The sequence below is a fragment of the Polypterus senegalus genome, chromosome 7 (genome assembly GCF_016835505.1).
Source record: "Polypterus senegalus isolate Bchr_013 chromosome 7, ASM1683550v1, whole genome shotgun sequence".
Taxonomy (NCBI): domain Eukaryota; kingdom Metazoa; phylum Chordata; class Cladistia; order Polypteriformes; family Polypteridae; genus Polypterus; species Polypterus senegalus.
Window position 1 is genome coordinate 34,985,473 of NC_053160.1, and position 25,714 is coordinate 35,011,186.

General features: G+C 36.9%; 1 protein-coding gene across 2 annotated transcripts in view; it reads right to left on the bottom strand.

The window, feature by feature from the left end:
- mccc2 (methylcrotonoyl-CoA carboxylase 2 (beta)) overlaps positions 1-24,077 on the bottom strand; it is a 71,713-nt gene extending 47,636 nt beyond the window's left edge. For both annotated transcript variants that reach the window (XR_005634298.1, XM_039758472.1), the window contains exons 1-5: positions 23,737-24,077; positions 18,771-18,837; positions 18,555-18,639; positions 15,388-15,489; positions 3,019-3,146 (exon numbers count right to left, since the gene is read on the bottom strand). Coding sequence is in view for 1 of the 2 variants with exons in the window: in XM_039758472.1 (XP_039614406.1) it covers positions 3,019-3,146; positions 15,388-15,489; positions 18,555-18,639; positions 18,771-18,837; positions 23,737-23,874 (520 nt within the window). In the remaining variant the exon portion in view is untranslated. The remainder of the gene's footprint in view (positions 1-3,018; positions 3,147-15,387; positions 15,490-18,554; positions 18,640-18,770; positions 18,838-23,736) is intronic.
- Positions 24,078-25,714: the final 1,637 nt, after the last annotated feature.

Consider the following 25,714-nt stretch of genomic DNA (forward strand, 5'->3'; position numbering starts at 1 on the left):
AGCATTATTCCCAACCACAAAAGACCCCCGAAATGAGAAGGAATGGATCCGTGACCCATTTGTGAATAAGCCAGGTGAATCAACTTTGTCTGTGCTTGAAGAGGATCAACTGCTTGAGGTTACAAATGATGGTGGCCTTAAAAGTATGTTTGAGACAACTTCAAATCTCCATACGTTTTGGATTAAAGTCAAGGCGGAATATCCCGAGGTTGCCACAAAAGCACTGAAAAGTCTGCTTCCATTTCCAACATCCTATCTTTGTGAGGCAGTGTTTTCTGCAGTGACAGGAACCAAAATGACATTACGGAGTAGACTGAACATAAGCAACATACTTCGCGTGTCACTGTCTTCCATCGTTCCCAGATGGGATCGTCTGGTTGCAGGAAAACAAGCTCAGGGCTCCTACTGATTCTGCATAATGATAAGTTGTATACAGTAATCCCTCCTCGATCGCGGGGGTTGCGTTCAAGACCCCCCCCCGCGATAGGTGAAAATCCGCGAAGTAGAAACCATATGTTTGTATGGTTATTTTCATATATTTTAAGCCCTTATAAACTCTCCCACACTGTTTATAAATATTCCCCGCAGAGTTATACAGCATAATCCCTTTGTATTCTCTTAGATATTAGGTAAGATATATAAACACACTGTTTATATACAGTAAAACCTAAATATTATTTTAAAGATATTGAGTGTCTCCGATATCACATATGTTACAGCCATTACGATAGACAGGCCACCAGCAATAAATACGTACAATGCAAGAAAAATAGTATACAGTAAATGTGTGTACAGTGACAATAAACGTACGTACATGTACTAAGTACTGTAAGTAGAAAATTAATTATGGTTACTCACCAACAATGACACGATGACTTGTCCGATAACAATGAGTTTAGTTTTACTGCACAACAAAGGAGAGCAATACAGCTCTTCTAAAGAAGCCACTTCAGGCGATTGTGTAGCACTGCTGTTGTTCTTCTTCTGGCAGTCTTCAATCTAAATCCCTAAAGCAGATTCCATCCAGACTACTGCCTTATTACATCCACTTACAACTCGTTTTGCACCCTGGTTAAAAGGACACTGCGGCCGTAGATCTTATATTCCTTTCCTACTTTTTAAATAAAAGAATCGTAGCCTTCAACAAATCCAAAACGTTTACCTTTTCGGCAATCGTTAACATCTTCCGTTGGCGCTTGGGCATGGCCCCTGAAGCAGTAGCAGATCGTTTTGGAGCCATAATGAAGGGCTTGACTATGCACAAAGATAAACACAAAACAGCACAACTCTTTACACAGCGAAACACGTTGATGCTGAATAAGCAAGACGAGACTTCCTGGTTAACACTGCATTCAGCACGCAGGAACTTAACTGCGTGTTCTGATTGGTTAGCTTCTCAGTCATCCGCCAATAGCGTCCCTTGTATGAAATCAACTGGGCAAACCAACTGAGGAAGCAAGTACAGGAAGTAAAAAGACACATTGTCCGCAGAACCCGCGAAACAGCGAAAAATCCACATTATATATTTAGTTATGCTTTCATATAAAATCCGCGATAGAGTGAAGCAGCGAAAGTCGAAGTGCGATATAGTGAGGGATTACTGTAATTTCTATTACGATATTATAACTTAATAATAATAGAAATGTAATGTAAATTGTGTATAAAACTGCCATACGAACATGCCCCGAATCCTGCCCCTGCCGGTCCCTGGAAAAATTTACTTCTAGTAAAGCAGTCCTTGGTGTCAAAAAGGTTGGGGACCACCGTTTTAAAAGGCAATGCAATATGACATGGATCTCTCATCTAAAAGCTATAATTTTGGAATTTCTATTTTTTTGAATGTATCTTAGTAAATCAAATTAAATCAACAGATTAGCACAATGAAAATATGCACAGAAACTGAAGAGAACAAACTGTAGCTGGATAGACGTTTAGAGCAATGGGGTCTGTACTCTTCCACACACTCATCTGATAGTAGTTGCACACTTTTGAATTATGATGAAGTATACTTCAAAGCACATGACATCATGCCCACGTTTTTCTTAGCCCTCCTCCCTGAAACCAAGGCTGTCTAATTTACAGTAACAGGAAATAAAAACAATTTTGCCATAAAGTATCCAGCTTTATGATCATTATATTTATTTCAAAGTTGTTCACTTTTCGTCCTATGGAATCTCAAACCTTTTGGAAATCCATTTCTGGCATGAAGCTATTCATTAGTAACCATTTTTTCCAATTGATTCTCTGTCTCCATTTTCTACTTTTAGCCTAGGAACTGCATTATCAAAAACAGATAAGAGAAACAACATCATAATAGTTTAAATACATATGTGCTATAGTGACCAGTATAAATTTGAGGATGTTTTGTTCAATCATTATATTAAAAACAAAGTTCTGATTCACTATAATGAGTCAATACAGTACTTAAACAGCATATCTTACAGTGCTGATCATGCTCATTAAAGCTATCTATACTCTCTAGCTGGCTTAATGAGCTTAATTTTTTTCTAATGATTTGAGATAGGTCTCAGGAACATAGAGGTCCCATAATACTTAGCTCTTGTGTGATTTTTTGCTCACAAAAAGTACTGGTTTCTGTATGAACAGAACACTCACAATCTCAATAAAAAAAAAAGAGAACCACGTGCCCGGAGTATCAAATAAACTGAAAAACAACAAACACAAAATATGATTAACCCCTAAACAAAAAACTCAAACCAAAATCAGGGAGAATCTTCTTTGATGTCTTAAATTCAGTCGGTCACTGACCAGCCAAGAATCATCTGTCAACTATTTTTCGTAGTGTTATATGTTTGATAAATGCACTATACTTTCCAAGAATGACTTGTTAGATGTATAACATTTGAAGGTTTTGTAACAGTTCCAAACTCTAATATGAAGTTTTCTCCAATATTCTGCTTTTAACTATATAAGATTAGGATTACATGTTAGAAATTTTAAAAAGTTTCAGAAAATGAAATAAAATGTTTGACAGATATCTCAAACATTTTTACTTACCTAAATATATGCAGGGTAGGCTATTCTGTTGCGCAATTTCTTGTGCCCGAAGATGCTTCTTTACTGTGATGGGATAATATGTTCCACCTTTGACGGTAGCATCATTAGCAACAATAACGCACTCTACACTGAAAAAATGAAAGAAAAAAAATACACACTATACATATATACACACACTCATAATCAGTTACATTTGTAACAAGGAATCAACAAAATTCCATTTTTCTCAACTATCCCTTTAATCATTCATTTTCTGCACTTGTTTTTTCCATTACAGGATCATGGAGAAACACAACCTATCCTATTATCATTGGACACTGGACAAAATATGTGAAAAAACAATGGATAGAATACTAGTCTATGGCCGGGCACATTCACAAAGTCACTGTATATTAGAAATTACAATTGATCTGGCATATAGACCTTTGTAATACAGAAGATAACACTTTCTGGATCAGCAAAAAGTAATTTTACTGGTATAACACTAAAAGTCAATTGTTTACTTTTCAAAGCATATCTAGTCAATATTAGATATTAGATGCTAGTTTTTTTTTTCCTGAAAATTGATTTACAAAAATATACTGAAGATCACCCAGGCTTGTTTAAGAAATAATTTTGTTCTCAAGTCTTAAGAGAGTAAGCAAAAGAACCGTTATCCGGCACAATGCATCAATAAATTATGTCTCTGATGTGTGTATATCTCTCCTTGAGCTTACCAAGTGAAAATTAATTTACATCATCAAAAAGCCATAAAACATACCAAATAATTTATCACTTTCGTCTTATCACACTATACATTAGTCCCTTACCAGTGTTTTCAAATATAAGGCATCTAAGTAGCAAATCCCAAAGTTATAAATGGTGTATTGACGTGCTCCTCAGTTGCTGTATGTGGAAATTTTACAAAGGTTTGAAATACACCACAAAACAAGCATATGCTTCTATATTGTGAAAATCTTACACACGTGTCTGACCAACATGTAACACATTATCACCCTTCAGCACCATGATAAACAAAAATATACAGTGGTGTGAAAAACTATTTGCCCCCTTCCTGATTTCTTATTCTTTTGCATGTTTGTCACACAAAATGTTTCTGATCATCAAACACATTTAACCATCAGTCAAATATAACACAAGTAAACACAAAATGCAGTTTTTAAATGATGGTTTTATTATTTAGGGAGAAAAAATCCAAACCTACATGGCCCTGTGTGAAAAAGTAATTGCCCCCTTGTTAAAAATAATTAACTATGGTGTATCACACCCGAGTTCAATTTCCGTAGCCACCCCCAGGCCTGATTACTGCCACACCTGTTTCAATCAAGAAATCACTTAAATAGGAGCTGCCTGACACAGAGAAGTAGACCAAAAGCACCTCAAAAGCTAGACATCATGCCAAGATCCAAAGAAATTCAGGAACAAATGAGAACAGAAGTAATTGAGATCTATCAGTCTGGTAAAGGTTATAAAGCCATTTCTAAAGCTTTGGGACTCCAGCGAACCACAGTGAGAGCCATTATCCACAAATGGCAAAAACATGGAACAGTGATGAACCTTCCCAGGACTGGCCGGCCGACCAAAATTACCCCAAGAGCGCAGAGACGACTCATCCGAGAGGTCACAAAAGACCCCAGGACAACGTCTAAAGAACTGCAGGCCTCACTTGCCTCAATTAAGGTCAGTGTTCACGACTCCACCATAAGAAAGAGACTGGGCAAAACGGCCTGCATGGCAGATTTCCAAGACGCAAACCACTGTTAAGCAAAAAGAACATTAGGGCTCGTCTCAATTTTGCTAAGAAACATCTCAATGATTGCCAAGACTTTTGGGAAAATACCTTGTGGACTGATGAGACAAAAGTTGAACTTTTTGGAAGGCAAATGTCCTGTTACATCTGGTGTAAAAGGAACACAGCATTTCAGAAAAAGAACATCATACCAACAGTAAAATATGGTATGGTGGTGGTAGTGTGATTGTCTGGGGTTGTTTTGCTGCTTCAGGACTTGGAAGGCTTGCTGTGATAGATGGAACCATGAATTCTACTGTCTACCAAAAAATCCTGAAGGAGAATGTCCGGACATCTGTTCGTCAACTCAAGCTGAAGCGATCTTGGGTGCTGCAACAGGACAATGACCCAAAACACACCAGCAAATCCACGTCTGAATGGCTTAAGAAAAACAAAATGAAGACTTTGGAGTGGCCTAGTCAAAGTCCTGACCTGAATCCAAATTAGATGCTATGGCATGACCTTAAAAAGGCGGTTCATGCTAGGAAACCCTCAAATAAAGCTGAATTACAACAATTCTGCAAAGATGAGTGGGCCAAAATTCCTCCAGAGCTGTAAAGACTCATTGCAAGTTATCGCAAACACTTGATTGCAGTTATTGCTGCTAAGGGTGGCCCAACCAGTTATTAGGTTCAGGGGGCAATTACTTTTTCACACAGGGCCATGTAGGTTTGGATTTTTTTTTCTCCCTAAATAATAAAAACCATCACTTAAAAACTGCATTTTGTGTTTACTTGTGTTATATTTGACTAATGGTTAAATGTGTTTGATGATCAGAAACATTTTGTGTGACAAACATGCAAAAGAATAAGAAATCAGGAAGGGGGCAAATAGTTTTTCACACCACTGTATATCTATATATATAATTCACTAAGGCAAGACAACCATGGAAAGCACGCCGGAAGGGGCGTGGATTCACTGAGCAGCCGGATACAATTGGACAAGTAAGATAGCTATGGCGCACGCAGGAAGGAGCCACGCCCACCAACTCCTGGCACCTCCGAGCCACGTTGACTGTTCATAGAGGCATGTTTCTCCCGGAGGTGAATCGCCATATGCAGCGTGTGAAACGGTTTGCATGGGGTATCTCATGGGATCCTTAAAACAATCCTTTACAACTGAGGTTAAAACACAATGAAGTAAGCAGTCTTTAAAAAACGAGTTTTCGGTTACGACACACGCTGCATGCACCATAGCAAACTGTTTTACATGCTACATACAGCAATTCGCATCCCCGACAAACGTGTGTCTTCTTAGATGCTCCTGCAGGAACACGGAAAGTCCACGTGAGTCACAGGTGCATCTGGACTGTGCAAAGACGACAATGACTCAAGTGACGAGTTGGATGGAGGTGGGCACATGACCGATGGCGGTTCACCAGTTTTCAGTCAAGGACGATTGTGTGTTGGTTCGTTCCGTACATTGTTACAAGGTTGCTTTTCTTGCTGATTTATTACATTACCGATTTTTCAAATGTTAATTTTCTCCCTTAAAAATCATTAAAAAAAAACGGCCTGATTATGTGGCGTATGGTACACCGCAGGTTAGCTAGTATTTTATAATTTTATTAAAATCAAATAACATTCCTTACAAATACCTCAAGTTTTACAAAATAAATAAATAAATAAATAAAAAGGTTCTAAACAATTCAACCCCCACCCCTGACAAAGAGAGCTAGGCCAGTAGTGTAAAACTTTATGCTAGTAAAAATGTTAATAGATAAATTAATAAACAAATAAAACTAAATGGTGTAAAAGAGGGGAGAGAACCTGCTTCCTCAATTTAAATGCTTATTCTAAAATGTTATTGATTAGAACCTGCCAGGTTTTGAAAATATACAAAACACATACTTGCTTAACTGATGTACTCCTCAGTTCCTGGTAAATCATTTGAAATTTAGCCTATGTAGGAGGAGAATGGGCACCTCGGCCAGGAAGGAGAAGGATTCATATCCAGACAGGAGGCCACAGTAGAACAGCAAATGAATTGGCCAGCGAGAAGGAGAAATAACTTTGTGCCCAGCCTGTATCTTTTAACAGACGGACTAACAGAAGCCAAGCATCAGAAGTTGTTCCTTCCCCAATATGCCAGTGGAATTTAGTTAGGACACCGGAAAGGATGCTTGGGATATGGAGTCCGTAAATGCGGCCCTGTCGGGAATCTATATACTGATAGAGGGCGATTTCTTTATGGCCTGGAAGTACCTCCCAGAAAACATTGTGTGGCATCGGAAGCATTCCTGGGTCTGGCATAAAAGGAAGCCTGCTGTCTCAAATCAAGGAGTCAGGAGGCAGTGGGCAACACTCAGCGAAGGTAGAGAGGAGGAAGAATAGTTATTATTGTGATTGTGTATTATCATTGTGGCTGACTGCTGGAGAGAAGCACCTTGTAAAAATAAAAAACCTTTACAGTAAACCCTCATTTATCGTTGTTAATCCGTTCCAGACTCTACCGCGATAAATGAATTTCTGCAAAGTAGGATTCTTTATTTATAAATCAAATATTTTTGCAGTTAGAGCATAGAAAACCTGTTTACGACCTTCTAAATACGTTTTTTAACATAATTAGAGCCCTCTAGACATGAAATAACACCCTTTAGTCAAAAGTTTAAACTGTGCTCCATGACAAGACAAAGATGACAGTTCCGTCTCACAATTAAAAGAATGCAAACATATCTTCCTCTTCAAAGGAGTGCACGTCAGGAGCAGAGAATGTCAGAGAGAGAGAGAGAGAGAGAGAGAGAGAGAGAGAGAGAGAGAGAGAAGCAAACAATCAAAAATCAATACGTGCTGTTCGGGCTTTCAAGTATGCGAAGCACCACGCAGGAAGCATATCGTATCTCATTGAGGAGTTTTATTTAATACGTAATATGTGTTCTAATTGGGTAGCTTCTCAGCCATCCGCCAATAGCGTCTCTTGTATGAAATCAACTGGGCAAACCAACTGAGGAAGCATGTACCATAAATTAAAAGACCCATTGTCTGTAGAAATCCGCAAACCAGCAAAAAATATATAAAATCTGCGATGGAGTGAAGCTGCGAAAGTCGAAGCGCGATACAGTGAGGGATCACTGCATTCCAATAACGTGTATTATTGTGTCTTGGGTTTGGAGCTTACCGATTCCCCCTTTTGGTAACACCTATTAAGTTATTCAAAGATTTCCCAACACTGTATTCAACCAAAAGGTAAATGATCAGATTTAAGGCACCACTTAAAGTGGGGACCTCAAGACAGACAAAACGGCAATAAGAATACCAGATCACAATGACATTGCTTGCTTCACTGTGGAAGCACCATGTCACATACTGTATCTAGTACTTGAATGTAACAGCCTAAAGAATTTGCAAGTAGGCCTACTTCTGTATTCACCATGAAAAAAGCTAAATCTGGAGAAAAAACTCATGATTGTTTTGTTTGTATTTCAATTTGCAAAATGTTGAAATGTAAATCAAGATGTATTGCCAATGTGTTTTATGGCCTAAATTAAAAAGGCCTCCCATGGCAATCTGAAGGACAAACGTATTGTAACTTTTTTTCAAAGAATGAAGAAATAATGACATCTTAGCAATTACTCACAATACAATGTTTAACTATTTTGTCAAACTACATAGATATTGCAAGATACTGATAAGACAGTGATATCTGTGTAATTTCTGATCATAACATAATCTTTTATTTCTGAATAAAAAGAATCCCTGAGGCAACAATAACCACGATTAACCTCTCACCCCATAAAAATAGCTTGAAATTTGGAGTACCTTACGGGTGAGAGTGTGCCCTACAAAGCATCTCCTGAGTTGGTTTTGGCCTCATTCTCGATGCTACCACTTTAGGTACTACATCTCCACAACCCTAAACTAGAGAAGTGAATTTGAAAATGAAAAGATGGATTTTACATATTTTGACCTTGGATAACTTAATTTCATAAGTTAGTCTGGCTCCTATCACTGGATCTAAACCTACAGTTCATCAGGGTATTATTATCAGCCCTCATCAAGGCAAAAACATGCACAGGGCAAACCTTCAAAGTGTGGTTGTCCAATATAGGCCGTATAATGCACACTAGATTAACCACTATTTCAGATTTGGTTAAACTCTATAAAGAGTTTTGGGGGTGTTGCTCAAGCCTTTCCACAAATGACTTAGGTTTAACCTACTTTTACCTCTTTATTGTGAAGCCAGTATGCTATTGTTTTCTATTTAAATTTGGAAATATTGTCTTCTTAGAATGCAAAACAGCCTAAAGAAGGCTCTTCAAAGACATGTCAGAATGTGACTCTAATTATCATTCTCTAACTTGAAAAGTACACCAGTCACTGTCTTTGAAAAACCTGCACAAAACAGAATGTCACCATGACAATTTTTCACACCAGGGACAGTCTTAAGATAACTGATGAGCATGTGCTTTACATAAATCTTGAATTGTTTCACAATCAAATCCACCTTATTTAATCAGACTAAATGTTTTTCCCCCCAGCTACTCTCAGTCTTTGGCAATGTATGTTTTGCTGTTCCCTAGATTTATGTTTCCTCATAATTTACTACAGGGGTTCATTAGCTTTCATGTTGGAATATCTGCATTACTTCATGTACTGTTCATTAATGGAGTATAAGCACACAGTCTTGGCAAATCTTTTACACAGACTTTTCTTAGGGTAACACAGGAGGTTAATAAGGGGGTGGATTCACTTAGATGATGCTCCCCTCCTTAGAGTGGAAGAACAGTGGCCAGAAGACAGCTAATGCCACATCCTGTTCAAGATTTGCGTCTCCCATTCAGCGGGGATGAAACCGAGGTTAGTCTCGCAAGAACTGTCTGTTATTCAATCAGATAAGTTAGAACAGTGAATTTGTTGCAGCAATTATTAACATAGTGCACCAGAGGGCATCAAATCCCCATTTCTCAACACAGAGAACATTTATTGCTTTTTTCCATTTCAAGTCAAGTGGCTTTATTGTCATATCATCCATGCACAGTACTGTAGCATACAGTGGCATGAAATACCATTCCCCAGAACTGTGGTGCAACATATACATAAACAAAGGACAAGTGCAAGACAGGTAAAGAACTATACTATACTATAAATAGATAAATAAATCTATAATAAATAATAGGTAAGTGAATAGATAGTCTGCAGTGGGCTGGCGCATGGGTTTCCTCCGGGTGCTCCGGTTTCCTCCTACAGTCCGAAGTCATGCAGGTTAGGTGCACTGGCAATTCTAAATTGCCTCTACTGTGTGCTTGGTGTGTGTGTGTGTGTGTGCGCACCCTGTGGTGGGCTGGCGCCCTGCCCGGGGTTTGTTTCCTGCCTTGTGCCCTGTGTTGGCTGGGATTGGCTCCAGCAGAGTCCCGTGACCCTGTAGTTAGGATGTAGCTGGTTGGATAATGGATGGATGGATGAATAGATAGTAATAAATCTATTGAGCTCATTGATCTTGATTAAAACTATGCAAAATGTTTCCAAGGAAAGATTCAGCCTGTGAATGTTGTAATCTATCCCCAGCATCACTAGGAAACATGTTTTAGGTGTGCACCAAATTAACATTGCTTTGGACAAAAATCTTTGAATGCCTTTCAGAGAGCCTTGGCGTCACAATCACTCCTAATCCCTTAGCAGTTGTGTTTGGTATACTCCCAGATGGGCTTAAAGTGGAGAAGTTCAAACAAATCATAATTGCCTTTACCTCACGACTAGCCCATAGACTTATCCTGCTCAACTGGAAGAATCCCAACCCACCACCTTTATATCAGAGGGTACCTGATGTCCTATACTTTCGGAAATTGTAAAAAATCAAATTCTCACTCAGGATCTAATCAATAACATTTTAGAATGAGCTTCAATGTCAGGGAAAAGGATACTCATCCTACCTAGCTGCTTCAAAGATTTGCTTTGTTGGCGGGCTCTCTTTCTTTTGGGTGGGGGTTGAAGTTTGGTTTGGTTAAGTTCGATTTGATTATATGGATTGTTATTTGCTTTTAATTAAAATAAAAAAGACAGTAATAATTTGAAATAGATAATAAATAAAAATAATAGCAACAACTAATAATACAAATCAACAGTAGGAGCAAGTGTAACAAATGTACTGCTTATAAATTAGCTATTAGGAGCAGATCTGAGGGCAGCACTGAGTTCAGAGTCCAGAAAGCCAAGAAGGAGAAGCTGTTGCAGAATTGGGGAGAACTGGTTTGTGTGCTACACTGCCTTCTGCCAGATGAAATTGCAACAAAGAGACCATGGAAGGGCTGGGGGCAGTCCTTCACAATGTTATAGCCTTTGTGGATTCATAAAGATGTCTTTAATAAAGGGCACAGAGGTCCCCAATGACCTTTTCTGCTGAGGGCTCAACCTGTTGTGGGACCGAACGGGCAGAGAAACTGCAGTTCCCAAACAAGACAGTGATGCTGCTGGTCAGAACACTCTCAAAGGGGCCCCTGTAGAATATGATGAAAATGGGAAGAGGCAGGCTTGCCTTCTTCAGCTGCCTATACCATTTAACAAATTGTGACTTTTCTTAGTTTAAACTTGATAGTAAAAAGTAATTTGCGTAGTTAAATAAGACATAAAAATTATAAATAACACTGAAGGTGCTAATCTCCAGTAGTTTTGTAGTGTTCCATTCAATATGTCATTATTCCAATGCCTTTAAACTGTAGTTCCAAAAAAAGAGGAGACCGAGGCCATGTGTTGTTACATGCTTTCTATCAGAGCAAGGTATTCATTAAAATCAAATTTATGAACTGCCACCTTAATAAAAATGTGAGAACTTCATTGCATGTTGCCATATGTCTTTTCTGTCTAGAATGCCCATCAAGCCTGACTTCTAGGCCATAATTATTTTCTAAACTTTTGGGATAAGCAGAAATTACAGTACACTATAAAACTGAAAAAACAATTTAGTCCATTGCCACCTTTTCCTGATATTTTATGTTAAATGGTTAACCAAATAGTTCCTTTCAAATAACTTTTTTTCTGTTAAATTCATGGGAGAGCTGCCATTAGTGGTTTGTTGCTGGGCAAAGCAGAGGATTTCAGGCGCTGTTTCTCAAAGGGAGGCTTTTCTAGTTAGATCCTAATTTCAACTCACACACAATAGCTAGGTATCAACCTTATTTTCCCAGTTGCATTAAAGGTTTCTTTTCCCACATTCCCACATCTTCCTGACTGTATTAAGCAGGACAATGAAGAACACACTTGGAAAGGGTGCTTGTTAAATGGAATTGTCTATCACGTTTGTACACAACTTTTGGAGTTATACATTTACATAATGTATTAATCTAAATCCTATTCAAAGTCAAAACATAGCCATTATCTCTGTCTGATTATTTTGACAATTTAAAATAACAAAAAACATGCAGGGGGAGCTGTATTAGCAGAAATGTAGAAATTGAATTTGGACCACCAGTTTAGTGTGCACCTGGCATGTAATGTAAGAGTGCTGACAAGACAAGAAAAAACAGCTACGTTGCGTACTGCGTTTGCACCGAGTCTCTCACTCTACTGAGCTTATGTTTAAAGGTTAAAGTTGCTATGCAAGTTTAAGCAACATATACATTTTAAAAGAATGAATACATATTTAAATGTCAGAGTAAAGTTCTTTCTGAAAACTGCTTTAAAAGTGGTAACCTTTGTGGTCAAGTTAGCTGACAGCTACTGCAGGGCCCTATCAGCTCTAAACAGGAACTTGTAGTAAGCAGAGGAAGAAGCTGTGCCCTCTGAAATAAAGAAACTGCAACATCCAAGTAAGTGCTCTTTTGCACATGCTAACTGACCTTTCTGTTAAAAATGGACTGCTGAGAAACGAATGCACAACTCACTGACCAGGGTCAGTTAGGACCATTTAAGGTATTACCATTCTGCCATGTCCTGATAGCAACTAGAGCTTAGTGGGCGAGTGGGGACTGAAATCTGATTTTGGAATGTATAAAAGGATGCAGTATGAGTTCCTCTTTGTAAAAATTTCCTTTATTGCTTTGCTGATTTGTATCTTAATGAGCGTTACCATTTAAAAGACTTAGAAGATAAAAGAAGGTTGATTGACGCTTCCTCCTGCCAGTACTTATCTTTCTTCAACAGAGACAGGGACCTGTACATTTCTTCCACAGCATCAATCCCCTACTCAGCTAGCTTTGGTGTAATGATTTTTTAAATTTATAAAGAAAATTACAGTAAGACAGAGAGATATGAGCTACTGGCAAACCAGAAACACAAAATTATATTTTGAATTAATACATTTTTTTCCAACACTTCTGTGTATTATCTGATGCTGCAAATGGACTTGCTCTCAATCTAGGGTTGTGTGTCAGAATATGCACCTGCTCTCCATGACTCTGAACTGGATTAAGTTGGTTTAAGAATGTATGTATATATTGCCAGGGAATTAAAATGAACATCCAATGTTTTAATATTTTAACAATTTTAGTCCAACAGTCAAAATACGACCAATTTTCGGTGAAAATAGAAACATTAAGCATCTATTTCACCATAACAGAAATAAGACTAAAAATATAGGTCATGCCACCTACTGTCCCTAAACTCAAACCAACTCTGGTTTACTCAATGTCCCACAAATAGATTCCAAAACAAGATACCTATTATTTTGAGGCGCCATTAAAAGTAAACATACAGTATTTCCTTCACAATGTATAAATGCAAGTGTTTTAATTATAAGTTTATTTTTCAAAAGAATATACTTTAATCTAGTTATGAAAAAATACTTCTGTCATGAAACTAATCAGATTATCTATTTCTGCCAATTTTAAATATTGCACCTGCAAGGATTAGTTTAGGTATCCATTATAAAACAGCTTTTAACAGTCTATAAATATTTTAATAACTCTTGTTACTAACAATAACACATCATTCATTAAAAATAAGACTCTAGAAATGTGTTACTCTCATTTCCAAAGTTTTAGACCATATTAAAAAGGCTTATACTTTTCATAACATGTAGACTGTTAATAGCAGCTTATTACAGATACCTAAACTGTTACTGGGTTATTGTTATCTTCATAAAAAACAAAATAACACAAGGCTTGATAAAAAGTAACATACATTTTTGTATTTTTTTTTTTTTTACCATTGGTGTGACCAATGAAAATAAATAACAAACATCCAACATACTGTAATGGGATTCACACCCTATGGAAACAGAAATTATCATTAGCACGTTTCTTTGGTTTGACTTCATTTACTTTTTATTTAATTTTAACTTATGTTATAGTCAAGTTTAAACCATCTAAAAACACAAAAATATGGTATTTTACATTGGAAACATGAAATTCTAAGATGGATCACAGTGTTCACCACTATGGTGGTGAGGTGACCCACACAGCCCAGTTAGACTCAGTTCAAAAATGCTGACAACGTTTTGGCAAAAGATAAGATACAAGAACAATTCTAGTTTGGTAATAAGTAAGACAATCACTGATCTAGGCATACTAGACTTTGGAAATGGAAACTAACTCCTGAGACATGAGACCTTTGGAATCTGTAAGTGAGACTGAATAATACTACTACAGTCACATATCACCTTGTTGTGATGTGAAATTGTGCATACAAGTTGATAAATATTTTGTATATCTTTATTTCTAAACTAGACAAAGCAATGTAATATTAGTGTTACATTATAGATAATAACAGCAATGGTTTGATGGTTTAAGAACCCCTTCCCCGCTTTTAGGAATGAGTTTCTTTGTAATTTTATGACAGGGTTGGGGGAAGTGCCTCAAACCAGTTTGGCAAGTGTTTCTCTGCTACAGTCTCTCTCTCTCAAACCCTACAGGAAAGCCAGGCTGCCTAACTGCCAAGCTTTACCTTAACATATGGTTTTGGGGGCAGGCGTGAGGGTATTCTGTCACCCATTAGTCTGAAGTATGGCTGTTTGGAACTGTCTTGTATCAAAAGCCATTAAGTACCACAACGCCCTATTGGCTCTAGGGGTTGGACAGAAAACCTATAAATTTGCTTGCTTTACCTTGCTCTCTCTCTCTTACCATACTGATGAAAGACCATCTCACACCATGAATTGAAAAGGACAAACACAATGAAGACCACAGCTTGGCAGCCATGTTGAGACAGACACGCGGTCTGTTCTGAAGAAAGCTGACCACAAACGATGCCTTAACTAGGAGACATTTTAAGTAACTAACAAGTCTGTGTGCCACCTGAAACTACAAACCACCATTTATCAGGTTGTATGGTTGCCAATATTCAAATGTACTTTGCATATTGTTATAATTTATGAATATTATCAATAATACATTATTTAAATTGTAACTTAACTCCTGTTTGTATTTTACTACACCTAATTGCCTGAGGTTATACATGTAGAAGGGAAGGTGGGGAGAAGTTATATGTTACAATACCTTAAAAACAGTGGTAAGTCTGGGAGATTTCAGGCATTCTGACAAAGGCTACATATTAATTATACAAAAGGGGAAAGCACAGTAATATATTACTCTACCAAGACAAAACACACCTTTATTGACAACATTAGAACTAGAACAAATAAGGTTAATTACTGTGTTAATGTCTTGATCATTTAAACTTCTGCAGTAATATACTACCATGAATTCTTACCCTGATACTCGCCCAATGCCTGTGATGATCCCTCCTGCTGGCACTTCCTCATTGCCATATAATCCATAGGCTGCAAACTGGGAAAACTCCAAAAATGGGGAGCTGTAAGAGTTTTACAAAATAAAACTATAAATATAATTCTTAAGAAAATTTGTTTATAAAATAATTTTCTGCAAATATCAACCTCTGATCACATCTTGTACAGAGAACTAAAATTATATAAGAATTTATTATTAAAATTAGGGAGAGGGAAGTCAGGGCCTCTCTGCTCAAGCTGCTGCCCCCGCGACCCGACCTCGGATAAGCGGAAGAGGACGGACGGATGGATTTTAAAATTATTTAAGAATTTTATTAGACATTACACTTCAAAATGCACATTTTTTATTTCTAGTTCCAATTTTAATGTTAAAGGGGAGATAAAAGGTAGGCAAAGATATTCAAAAAAGACTAGTATTTTCTCCTTTACTACTTCTTCTGATAGTATTACATATTTTAGAGTTCCATGATTTATTTATTTAATAAGCACTTAAACACTGAATATCATCTGCCCATAAATCATCCTAAACCAAGTGACTGTAGTTGATAGGCACTCAAGGTAAAACTGTCATCCCCAACTCAAACATACACAAACAATGAGACAATAAGTAAAGTTCACCTATTTTTTTTAATTATAAATCCCAGACTTTGACAGGGGCAAAGTTTAAAACTGAATTTTAGTGATGAATCTCAAAGTCAATAAAAACACACTTTGTTCAACAATTGCTTGACAATTAGTACACATGACTGATGACACAATGAAGGACTATTCCAGAGGAGAAACAACATAGAACAACAGGATAATTTATCCAAGTGATAAATTGAATTCCAGGATCAGTTTTTAAAGTGTTTATTCAAGTCTGTTGAATTTAATGTGACCATAATCAAAGAACTAATCAAAACATTCAATAGTACTTCTGTGGGCACTGTCAATTCTGCAAACATGACAAACATGTAAAATGTAAATGTTTCTTCAGGGAAAATCAATTCCAATGAAACCTGACAGCTACTCCAACAAATCAGTTTTATGCTTCCTAATTTACCTCTTTTACACAAATATAAAATAAATTCAATAAATGCTATTTTGTTTCTATTGTATAATGTAAGCTGCCGCACTTGATGGGACTTGGTTCTTAAAAATGGTATATTAGGTAGGGTGGAAGAGTTATGAGTATTGCTACATCACAGTAAAGTTTTAAAAGAAATAAATTGAATAATGTAAATCAATCCTAAATAAACAAAGTCAGAATCTAAACCCAATGAAAATATTGGTACAATACATAACGTGGGTTGTAGGTGGAACTTGACTGATTAATAACTATACACCTAAAATACTGGCTTTTTAATAGCATGTTACTAGGTTGTGTGGTTTCCCATAGAACCTTTGCTTGACAAAGAACAATATCATTCTGTGAAAAGTTCTTTGCATATGAACTTGGTTCTTTGGGCTTTCCTAATATATGGACTAAATAGAAACCTTTAACATATAGTGGGCTAACTAGCAGGATGCTAACTGATTAAGAAAACCTGAATATAGCCTGTGTTATTCTATGTAGAAAGAGTTCTTTCAAAATCATCAACCCATTGATATGTTATAGGTCTATTATCATCTGCATGTGGTTATTTATGGGGCCTGTTAAGAGTCTAAATAAATAAAGGTTGTTTTTGGAGTCTACATATGGATGGTTCTTTCGAGAACCAAAAAAGTTCCCTATGGCATCACTCTGAAGAACCAAAACAACTTACTGAATCAAAAAAAAAAAAAAAAAATTACAAATGATAATTCTTATTCACCTAATGCATCACATTTACAAACTAGCACATACAACAACAGCATTTATTTATATAGCACATTTTCATACAAAAAGTAGCTCAAAGTGCTTTACATACTGAAGAAAAGAAAAATAAAAGACAAAATAAGAAATTAAAATAAGACAACATTAGTTAATATAGAAAAGGAGTAAGTTCCGATGGCCAGGGTGGGCAGAAAAAACAGAAAAAAACTCCAGACGGCTGGAGAAAAAAAATAAAATCTGCAGGGGTTCCAGGCCACGGGACCGCCCAGTCCCCTCTGGGCATTCTACCTAACATAAATGAAATAGTTCTCTTTGTAGTTAGAATAGAACATTCACATAGAATGAAGCAGAACTATGGAAGCATGCGTGAGTATGAAGTTTCATTATATTGATAAAGCATTTACACTGAAAAGCAGATTCTTGCAATATTGCTTTCTTTAAATGAACATACCTTGTCTTACGATACTTTCTTCAAGAATGGAGACACAACTGCTCAATAACCTAGTCTGGACCAGACACTAGAGCTCTGACAGCAGTATATTAACAGTGCGTTACCATCTAAATTTTTCTTGAGCTTGTTATATATGAATACATTTCATGCATTTACATATTTATATAACAAAACTGTCAGGTAGTATTTACTGTACATTTACCTCTTAATCTTGCACTACTGCTATTTAAGATTTTATTCTGCGCTTTAATATTTACATATACGCACAACTTTTGTTTTCTAAGTACAGCTGATGCCCATTCTAACAATCTCATGTTTAAAATTTTTCCACATTTTACAGAGGTAAGAGATGGATATTGCTTTGAGGAAAAAAAAAAATTAAATTATTGTGTTATATTTACTTTATTTAATAATTATTTGAATATGATATACTTGAATACAAAAATAGTGACAATATTTTAATAGTAATACAATAACAACTATCAAACTATCCATCCATCCATCATCCAACCCGCTATATCCTAACTACAGTGTCATGGGAGTCTGCTGGAGCCAATCCCAACCAACACAGGGCGCGAGGCTGGAAACAAACCGCGGGCAGGGCGCCAGCTCACCGCAGGGTGCGCACACACACACACACTCATACACACCAAACACACACTAGGGACAATTTAGAATTGTCAATGCACCTAACCTGCATGACTTGGGACTGTGGGAGGAAACCCACGCAGACACGGGGAGAACATGCAAACTCCACACAGCGAGGTCTCCTAACTGCGAGGCAGCAGCGCTACCCACTGTGCCACCCACTATCAAACTAGAATTGTTTATTTTGTATTTGTATTTTTAAATAACTGACAATAACAAAAAGGAAATAATCTCACCCTGGATCAAGCAGCCTGTCAATACGTTCTCTTGGGAGCAGCTTTCCTCTTGATGTGTGCAATGCCCTGGCCTTTTCTCCTCCACCTTTAAAAAGAAGAATACAACATCAAGTAGAAAGGCTAAGAGCAAGTCAGCTTTACCAAGGAGATATCAAAACTATAGTGCTAGTTGTTTAATTGTTCTGATTAACATGCACAAAAAAAAAACTACCTTACCTAGTCTGATTTTTTCAGCACGTTCTTTAAGCTGGGTAACTAAAGCACTCATTCGTTCATAATTTTCCTAAGGGAGAAAGGAAATGAATTTTTAAGCAGTTTTTCAAGATTTCTAAAACAAATAAACAAACAAAAAATATATATAACTGGCCTTTCACATGCACGCTAACAGTGCAGTTATAGCAAGTAATATTTGGATGTGAGATTAGGGCAGTGTGGCACTGCACACAATACCTCAATTGACAAAACTTTGCAAATAAGGCTGTTCAATAGAAAAATGGTATTGAATTAACAATATAAAATATAAAGGGAAGAAACAGATTTTAAAAATAGATCCAATAAAATGTATGTATGTTTATAACATGCTGCAACAAAGAAAACTCAATATGACCTTGAATACTAAAAATCAGAGACTGGAAATACGAAAATAAAATGTTACTTGTATCTTTCACAATCTTTGAAAGTATACAAAACATCACACCAGCTCTAAAACTAAAACTACTTGGAGTAAATGTCTGTATTTCTGATAACGTGAGGTACTGTGACACTTTGGGTACTGAAAAGAAATGGTTAAAACCTCTTATTACAAATGCAAATGTAATGTTGGATGGGTTTTGTCACACTGTGTGGAAAAGGGCAGGAGGGGGACTGGAGAGTTACAGCATTCTGGCTGACTAAGCAACAGAAATGATTCACTCTGGACTAATATTTTAATGATGAATCATTCTGAATGAGGAAAGAAACATCTATCAATATGTTTCAGTCGTGGACAATACAAACAGGACTCGCTCTATTTAAAGGTTAATGTCTTTTAATGTAAACCTGTGGTACATTTGGATAGGTCTGTCTTAATCCCACCTACAACCCTGATATTGACCTTAGGAGCTCTGTATTATCCAAGCCAGAAGTTATTATGTGAAGTTGCGGGGGCTTTTTATATTGTTTTATTATAATAGCTATATATCTGTATAAAATACATATATTTTCTTAACTTCTATAAAAATTTTATTTCCCCTTAGGGACAAATAAAGTACAATGGATACAGATGTGAGCAACACTTGGAACAGTCCTTTCTCCTTTTCTATTCACTATATACACCTCAGACTATAAATATAACACCAGGTCATGTCTCTCCATAAATTCTCAGATGGTTCTGCACTTATTGATGAAGAATGTATAGGAGTCGCATGGAAAAGTTTGTTTCTTGGTGCAAACAGAGTTTTGTGCATCTTAACATTGACAAAACCAAGAAACTGATTATTGACTTTGGCTGCACCAAAAACCCTCTATGTCCAGCCACTATTCAAGGAATTGATGTATAGGTGGTCCACACCTACATGTACTTCAGGGTCCATATTACTGACAGGTTGGACTGGTCTGGGAACACAGACGAATATAGAAGAAAGGCCAGAGCAGGCTCTTCTTCTTTAGGCGACTGTGTTCCTTTAATTTAGGAAGCGACATTCTTCACATCTTCTATAACTCTGTGATGGCCAGTGTGATTTTCTACACTGTGGTGTGCTGTACTGTAACATCACTTCAAGAGAGGCTCACCAAATCGACAAGCTAATTAAAAGTACAGCCCCAGTTATAGGGCACACTCTGACTCTCAGTAAACCCCCCCGCAACCCCGGAGGTCGGTGCGAAGGAAAGAAATAAAATGCTGCACATCCTCTCTCTGACAAAACAACACTGAGGACTTTCACCCAACATATCATTCAGCCAAAGTGTGTCAAGAAACACTGTGGGGGCTCCCTCATACCAACAGCAATATGTCTGCATAATGCCTCACTGGGACTGGGACAGCCAAGTCAGAATTTTTCTTTCTTTTCAGTTTTCTTGCTTTATAGTCATTCTGATTTGGCATGTATATATTTATTTATTTACTTAGCTACCTATTTATGTATTTATTTATTTATTTATTTAAAGAGCCTCTGTAAAAAGCCAAATTTCCCACTGGGGACAAAGTTCCATCTCTTGATCTATAATCTAATATTGCATGAATTTGTGAGACACAAAAACAAATTAAACCAGTTTTCCAAATATTCATCCAGTAGCCTAAAATTCTGATGATTGTTACTGGAGCTCTTTCATTAGTCCAAAGTGACCATCCATTTTACTTCCATTGCAGCTCAGCTGTTAATGCATGGCATGTCACTTTAGATGCCAGTATTTTCAATATCTAAGTCTTCTAGGTGCTGGGCTCTTAAGGGTATTGATTTAATGGTTTGTAACCTTCTTTCGGAAAAGATGTACTGATTTATTTGTTTGCATGGTATCTAGTGTAAAATGACTTTTAAGCTCAATTGATGAAAACAAAAATTTATTTCTTATACACTCAGCTTTCTGAAGTGTTGGTTTATTATGCTGCACATATCCATTTTTTCAAGAAACAAAGTAAACTCCTCTGTACAAAATTCTACAGGATAACACTATATCAGAAGACAAAAGAAATGTTGATTAATGAGGCTCCTAATATAGCAAACATGGGTCAACTTGGAGTAACGAATGGTGAAATGAATTTCACAGGTAAATTACATTCTTCCACACCTATCTCTAATTGTCTAAAATTCTCAAAGAGTTCTCAATAATAATTTGTATGTACAAAGATTTTATTGTGCATGTTTCGTGGTTTCATTCTTATTCATCAATTAGAACTTAATGTGTAAGTTATAATAATACAACCTCTGAATTTTCTGAAGCAAAGTTTGGGGTACCCCAGGCTAATTTCTTTGTCATTGGCCCTATGCTGTTTTACTTTCTTGTACACAAAGTATAGGAAAAGCGTTGTAATTATCCAAAAATTCTATGTTGAGATTTTGATGAATCTTGACGTTTTAGACCACCTTGACTTTCTCGTATACCAAGTTTAGAGAAAGTATTGGAATCCTCCAAAAATTCACTTTCAAGATTTTGATGAAACTCGATGTTTTAGACCTCCCCGAGTTTTTGGAATTATGACACTGTGTGTGTGTGTGTGTGTGTGTGTGTGTATGTAAACACGATAACTTGAGTTGCTTTCACTTAGGTCAACATTTGCATAGAAGTTTTAGGTACAAAATGTAGACTTCTATCAACTTTTGAGTTATTCCCGCTAAATGGAAGTGGTCCGATTTATTCAACTTTACTTTTACAGCAATAGTTCAATATGCTATTCATTGGATGTGATTTGTTGTTGATGGCTCTTTAATGTACATAATATAAAAATATGATCATTGTCTTGCAGTTTATTCCTCAAATATCCATCCCCATACCTGAGTATACGAGAAAGACTAGAGGAGACCACTCCCGAATTTTTCTATCTATAAGATCCTCTTGGTGACATCATTTGTAAATATGGTGTTCATTTTCATTTATATGCTGATGATGCACAGCTATATATTTCCCAACTCCAGGATTTAGTGGTATGTTTGTCTGAAAAAATGTATGGGTTTAAACTTTATGTTGCAAAATACTAACAAAACAGCATTGATAGATGTTAAACATGCCAAATATGGAGACTTGGGTTAATATTGATGGCTGTAGCACTTCTGAAAGTTTCACTATCAAAGTCTTGGGAGTGACTTTTGATACTCGTGTCACATTCCAGTTTCATATCAAGGTTATTACCAGGGCAACATATTTTCATATCAGTAAAATTCAAAAATCCAATCTATTCTATCTTGGCGTGATGTTGAAACATTAATAAATGTTTCTTCTATAATTGACTATATAACCTTTTTCTGGTGTTCCTAGTTGTCTTACTAGAAGTCTACAGCTTGTTCAGAATCCTGACAAAAACAAAAAAAAAGTGATCATGTAACACCTGTACAAGCTTGAGCTGATTTTAAAGTTCTTCTTTCAACTTATAAGGCCTTGCATGGACTTAAACTAATTAGACTCCGGTACTTTCTTTTTGCTCTCTTAATACTGGTCTCCTGGTAATTCCTCCGGTTGAGAGAAAATCAGCTGGACACAGGATTTGCCAACTGTGCACCACATCTTTGGAATGGCCTTTCGTTGTTTGTTAAAGAAGCACACTCAGCTGTATCCAACCCATTATACCCAAACTACAGGGTCACGGGGTCTGCTGGAGCCAATCCCAGCCAACACTGGGCGCAAGGTAGGAAACAAACCCCGGGCAGGGCGCCAACCCACCACGGGGCACACACTAGGGACAAGTTAGAATCGCCAATGCACCTAACCTGCATGTCTTTGGACTGTAGGAGGAAACCGGAGTACCCGGAGGAAGAGAACCCGGGTCTCCTAACTGTATCACTGCACCGCCTAGCACACTCAGTTGACATTTTTAAATCAAGATTAAAATCTTACTTTTAGTCACTTCATTATAATCTTTCTTAGAATTCTGGAAGGTCTATTATTTTGAAACAGTCTCTTAAATTATTCATTTCATTATTTGCTGACATCCCTTAACATGTTTTTTTTTATGTGAAAATGTATTATTTTTTTACTCCTTTAACATTGATGTCGTTGTTTAATTTCTGTTTTTCAGTTTTTTACTGTATTTTTGTACCCCGTTTTTTCTTCGTATTTATACTGTACTGCGTGGTGATTTTGCACTTTAAATAAAGTCGATTAATTGATTGACTGATTACGACTCATGAATGGTATTATTGAATTCAGAAAGGTGGACTGTTTTCACCGTGCCCATTATTCTTCTTATTATTTTATGTGTCCCATAATTCTGAGCAACTTTCAACCGTAGCTGTGACATTGATTTCAAGTTTGCAGCTCTACACGCAATGACCTACACTGAAGAACTACCAAAATAAAGCAGCACCTCTTAAAACATTAACATTACACAAAGATTGCACAATGAAATAAAAAATCTAATTAAAGTGTCACTGATAAGTACCCTACAGTGATATTTCGCCGGGTCTCTCTCTCCTGCAAGACAGCCTACATCCCTTCGTTCTCTTACGGATCCCAGTGAATACAGTGTTACGAGGCAGAAATCAAGGCCTACCTGGAAAAGCGCCGAGTTGTAGTCAAACTGGGAACCGATAGCTGCAACACTGTCACCGTGATACAGCCGAGGCAAAGCCGGTATTAGCGTTCGAGAGCCTCGCAAGAGGTACCACAACGGCCTTACTCTTTGCAGCATCGCGTTTTCTTTTAAGAAGATGTACAAGGACTTCGCTTTTTAATGTTCTTATTTAACGATACAATGCTGCATCTCTTTTGATCGGCAGTTAAGTGGTTAATCCTAACAGCCCGCTTGAGTCCTCCCCCGCTTCTTGATAACCCAATCAGAGAACAGCTTTCGTAGCCGCCCACCTGGAAGGACAAAAGGATGGCTTTAGAGTTGAAACAAAGTTTTCCAGTCACAGCGTTATGCTCGAGTGTGTCCGTCGATAACCGAACACAGCTTTATCTTGGAAAAACTGGTGGGCGTATTTGGGATACGTACGTCTACTAACTCACGTCAAGAACATTTATTGAAAATGTGAATCAGCCTAAAGTGCATCAGTATGTGTGATTTGTCAAAACGTATGATTAAGATCCCACGAAGAAAGCAGATGATTTTGAATTACATATTTGCATGTTTTTTAGTACTTTATTAGTTTTAATAGTAATTATTTTATTATAATTGCTGTTATTTTATTTTACACTTTTAACTACTTTGTAATTGTTTGCTGCATTCACGGTTTTGCCCAGAGGGGACTGGGCGGTCTCTTGGTCTGGAATCCCTGCAGATTTTATTTTTTTTCTCCAGCATTTGGAGTTTTTTTTTTTTGTTTTGTTTTGTTTTTTCTGTCCACCCTGGCCATCGGACCTTACTTATTCTATGTTAATTAATGTTGACTTATGTTTACTTTTTATTGTGTCTTCTATTTTTCTATTCTTCATTTTGTAAAGCACTTTGAGCTACATTTTTTGTATGAAAATGTGCTATATAAATAAATGTTGTTGTTTCTAAATTGGACTCGCTCTATGTAAAAAAAGAAAATAAAAGAATTAACCGGCAGATCTGCAAATATTTAATTACCATAAGTTGTTAGGATACACTTTCATTTTCAGCTGGGTCTGTTGGCGGATTTAAGCTAGTCAGCCTGATTCTAAGGAGCCGTTGTGGTTGAAGTCTTTCATTCTAATTAGCTTCCCGATGTTCTTACGTTAATAGAGCACCTTGTTTAACTGGACAGAATAACATGTCAGCCAGTCTACAGTTGGTGTAATTACTGTACTAAGAATGGAAGAGTTGATTTTTTTTTACTTCCTCGTGAAAAGTAGAAATCTAAAACACCGTCGCATTTTTCCAAGTATACTGTGTGTGAGCACTTTTCAAAATAATAAATTCTTCAGAGGGATATCACAGGGAAATCATTCTTGGTTCCCTAAAAACCATCCACATAAAGGTTCCAGTGTTTATTTAAATCAGTACCAGACTCCGTAAATAACAATGAATAGATAATAACAGGTTTTTAAAATATCACTGGATTCCTAATATTAAAGAACCCTTGCTGTCAGTACTCTGCTAAGGTAGCCTATTCTATATATATTATTATATATATAAAATGCAGGTGAACCTTTTCCCATGCCTCAGGTTCTCTTCAGATATTTCCTTGCATTAAGTACCATCCATTCTTTCAACAGTCTTACCAGGATTTCCAGCAGATATTCTTTTCACTCGCTTTATTTTATTAATCCTTTTCCTGTGACTTTTAGGGGTCAGATGAAAATGATTTACACAGCATTATATTTCCACCACCACACTTTACTGCAGGGATGGTGTTTTTTGAGGCTTGAGCAGTGTTGGGTCTGCACTAAACAGAATATTTTGCCTAAAAACTTCTATCTTATCTGAACACAAAACCTTCTCCAAAATTCTAGCTGGGGCTCCTCTCACACACTGTGGTAACCTCCAGATGTATATTGTGATATATTTCTGAGTAATGGCATCATTCTTCCAAAATATGCCTCTGTTATGGAGCACTTTTGCT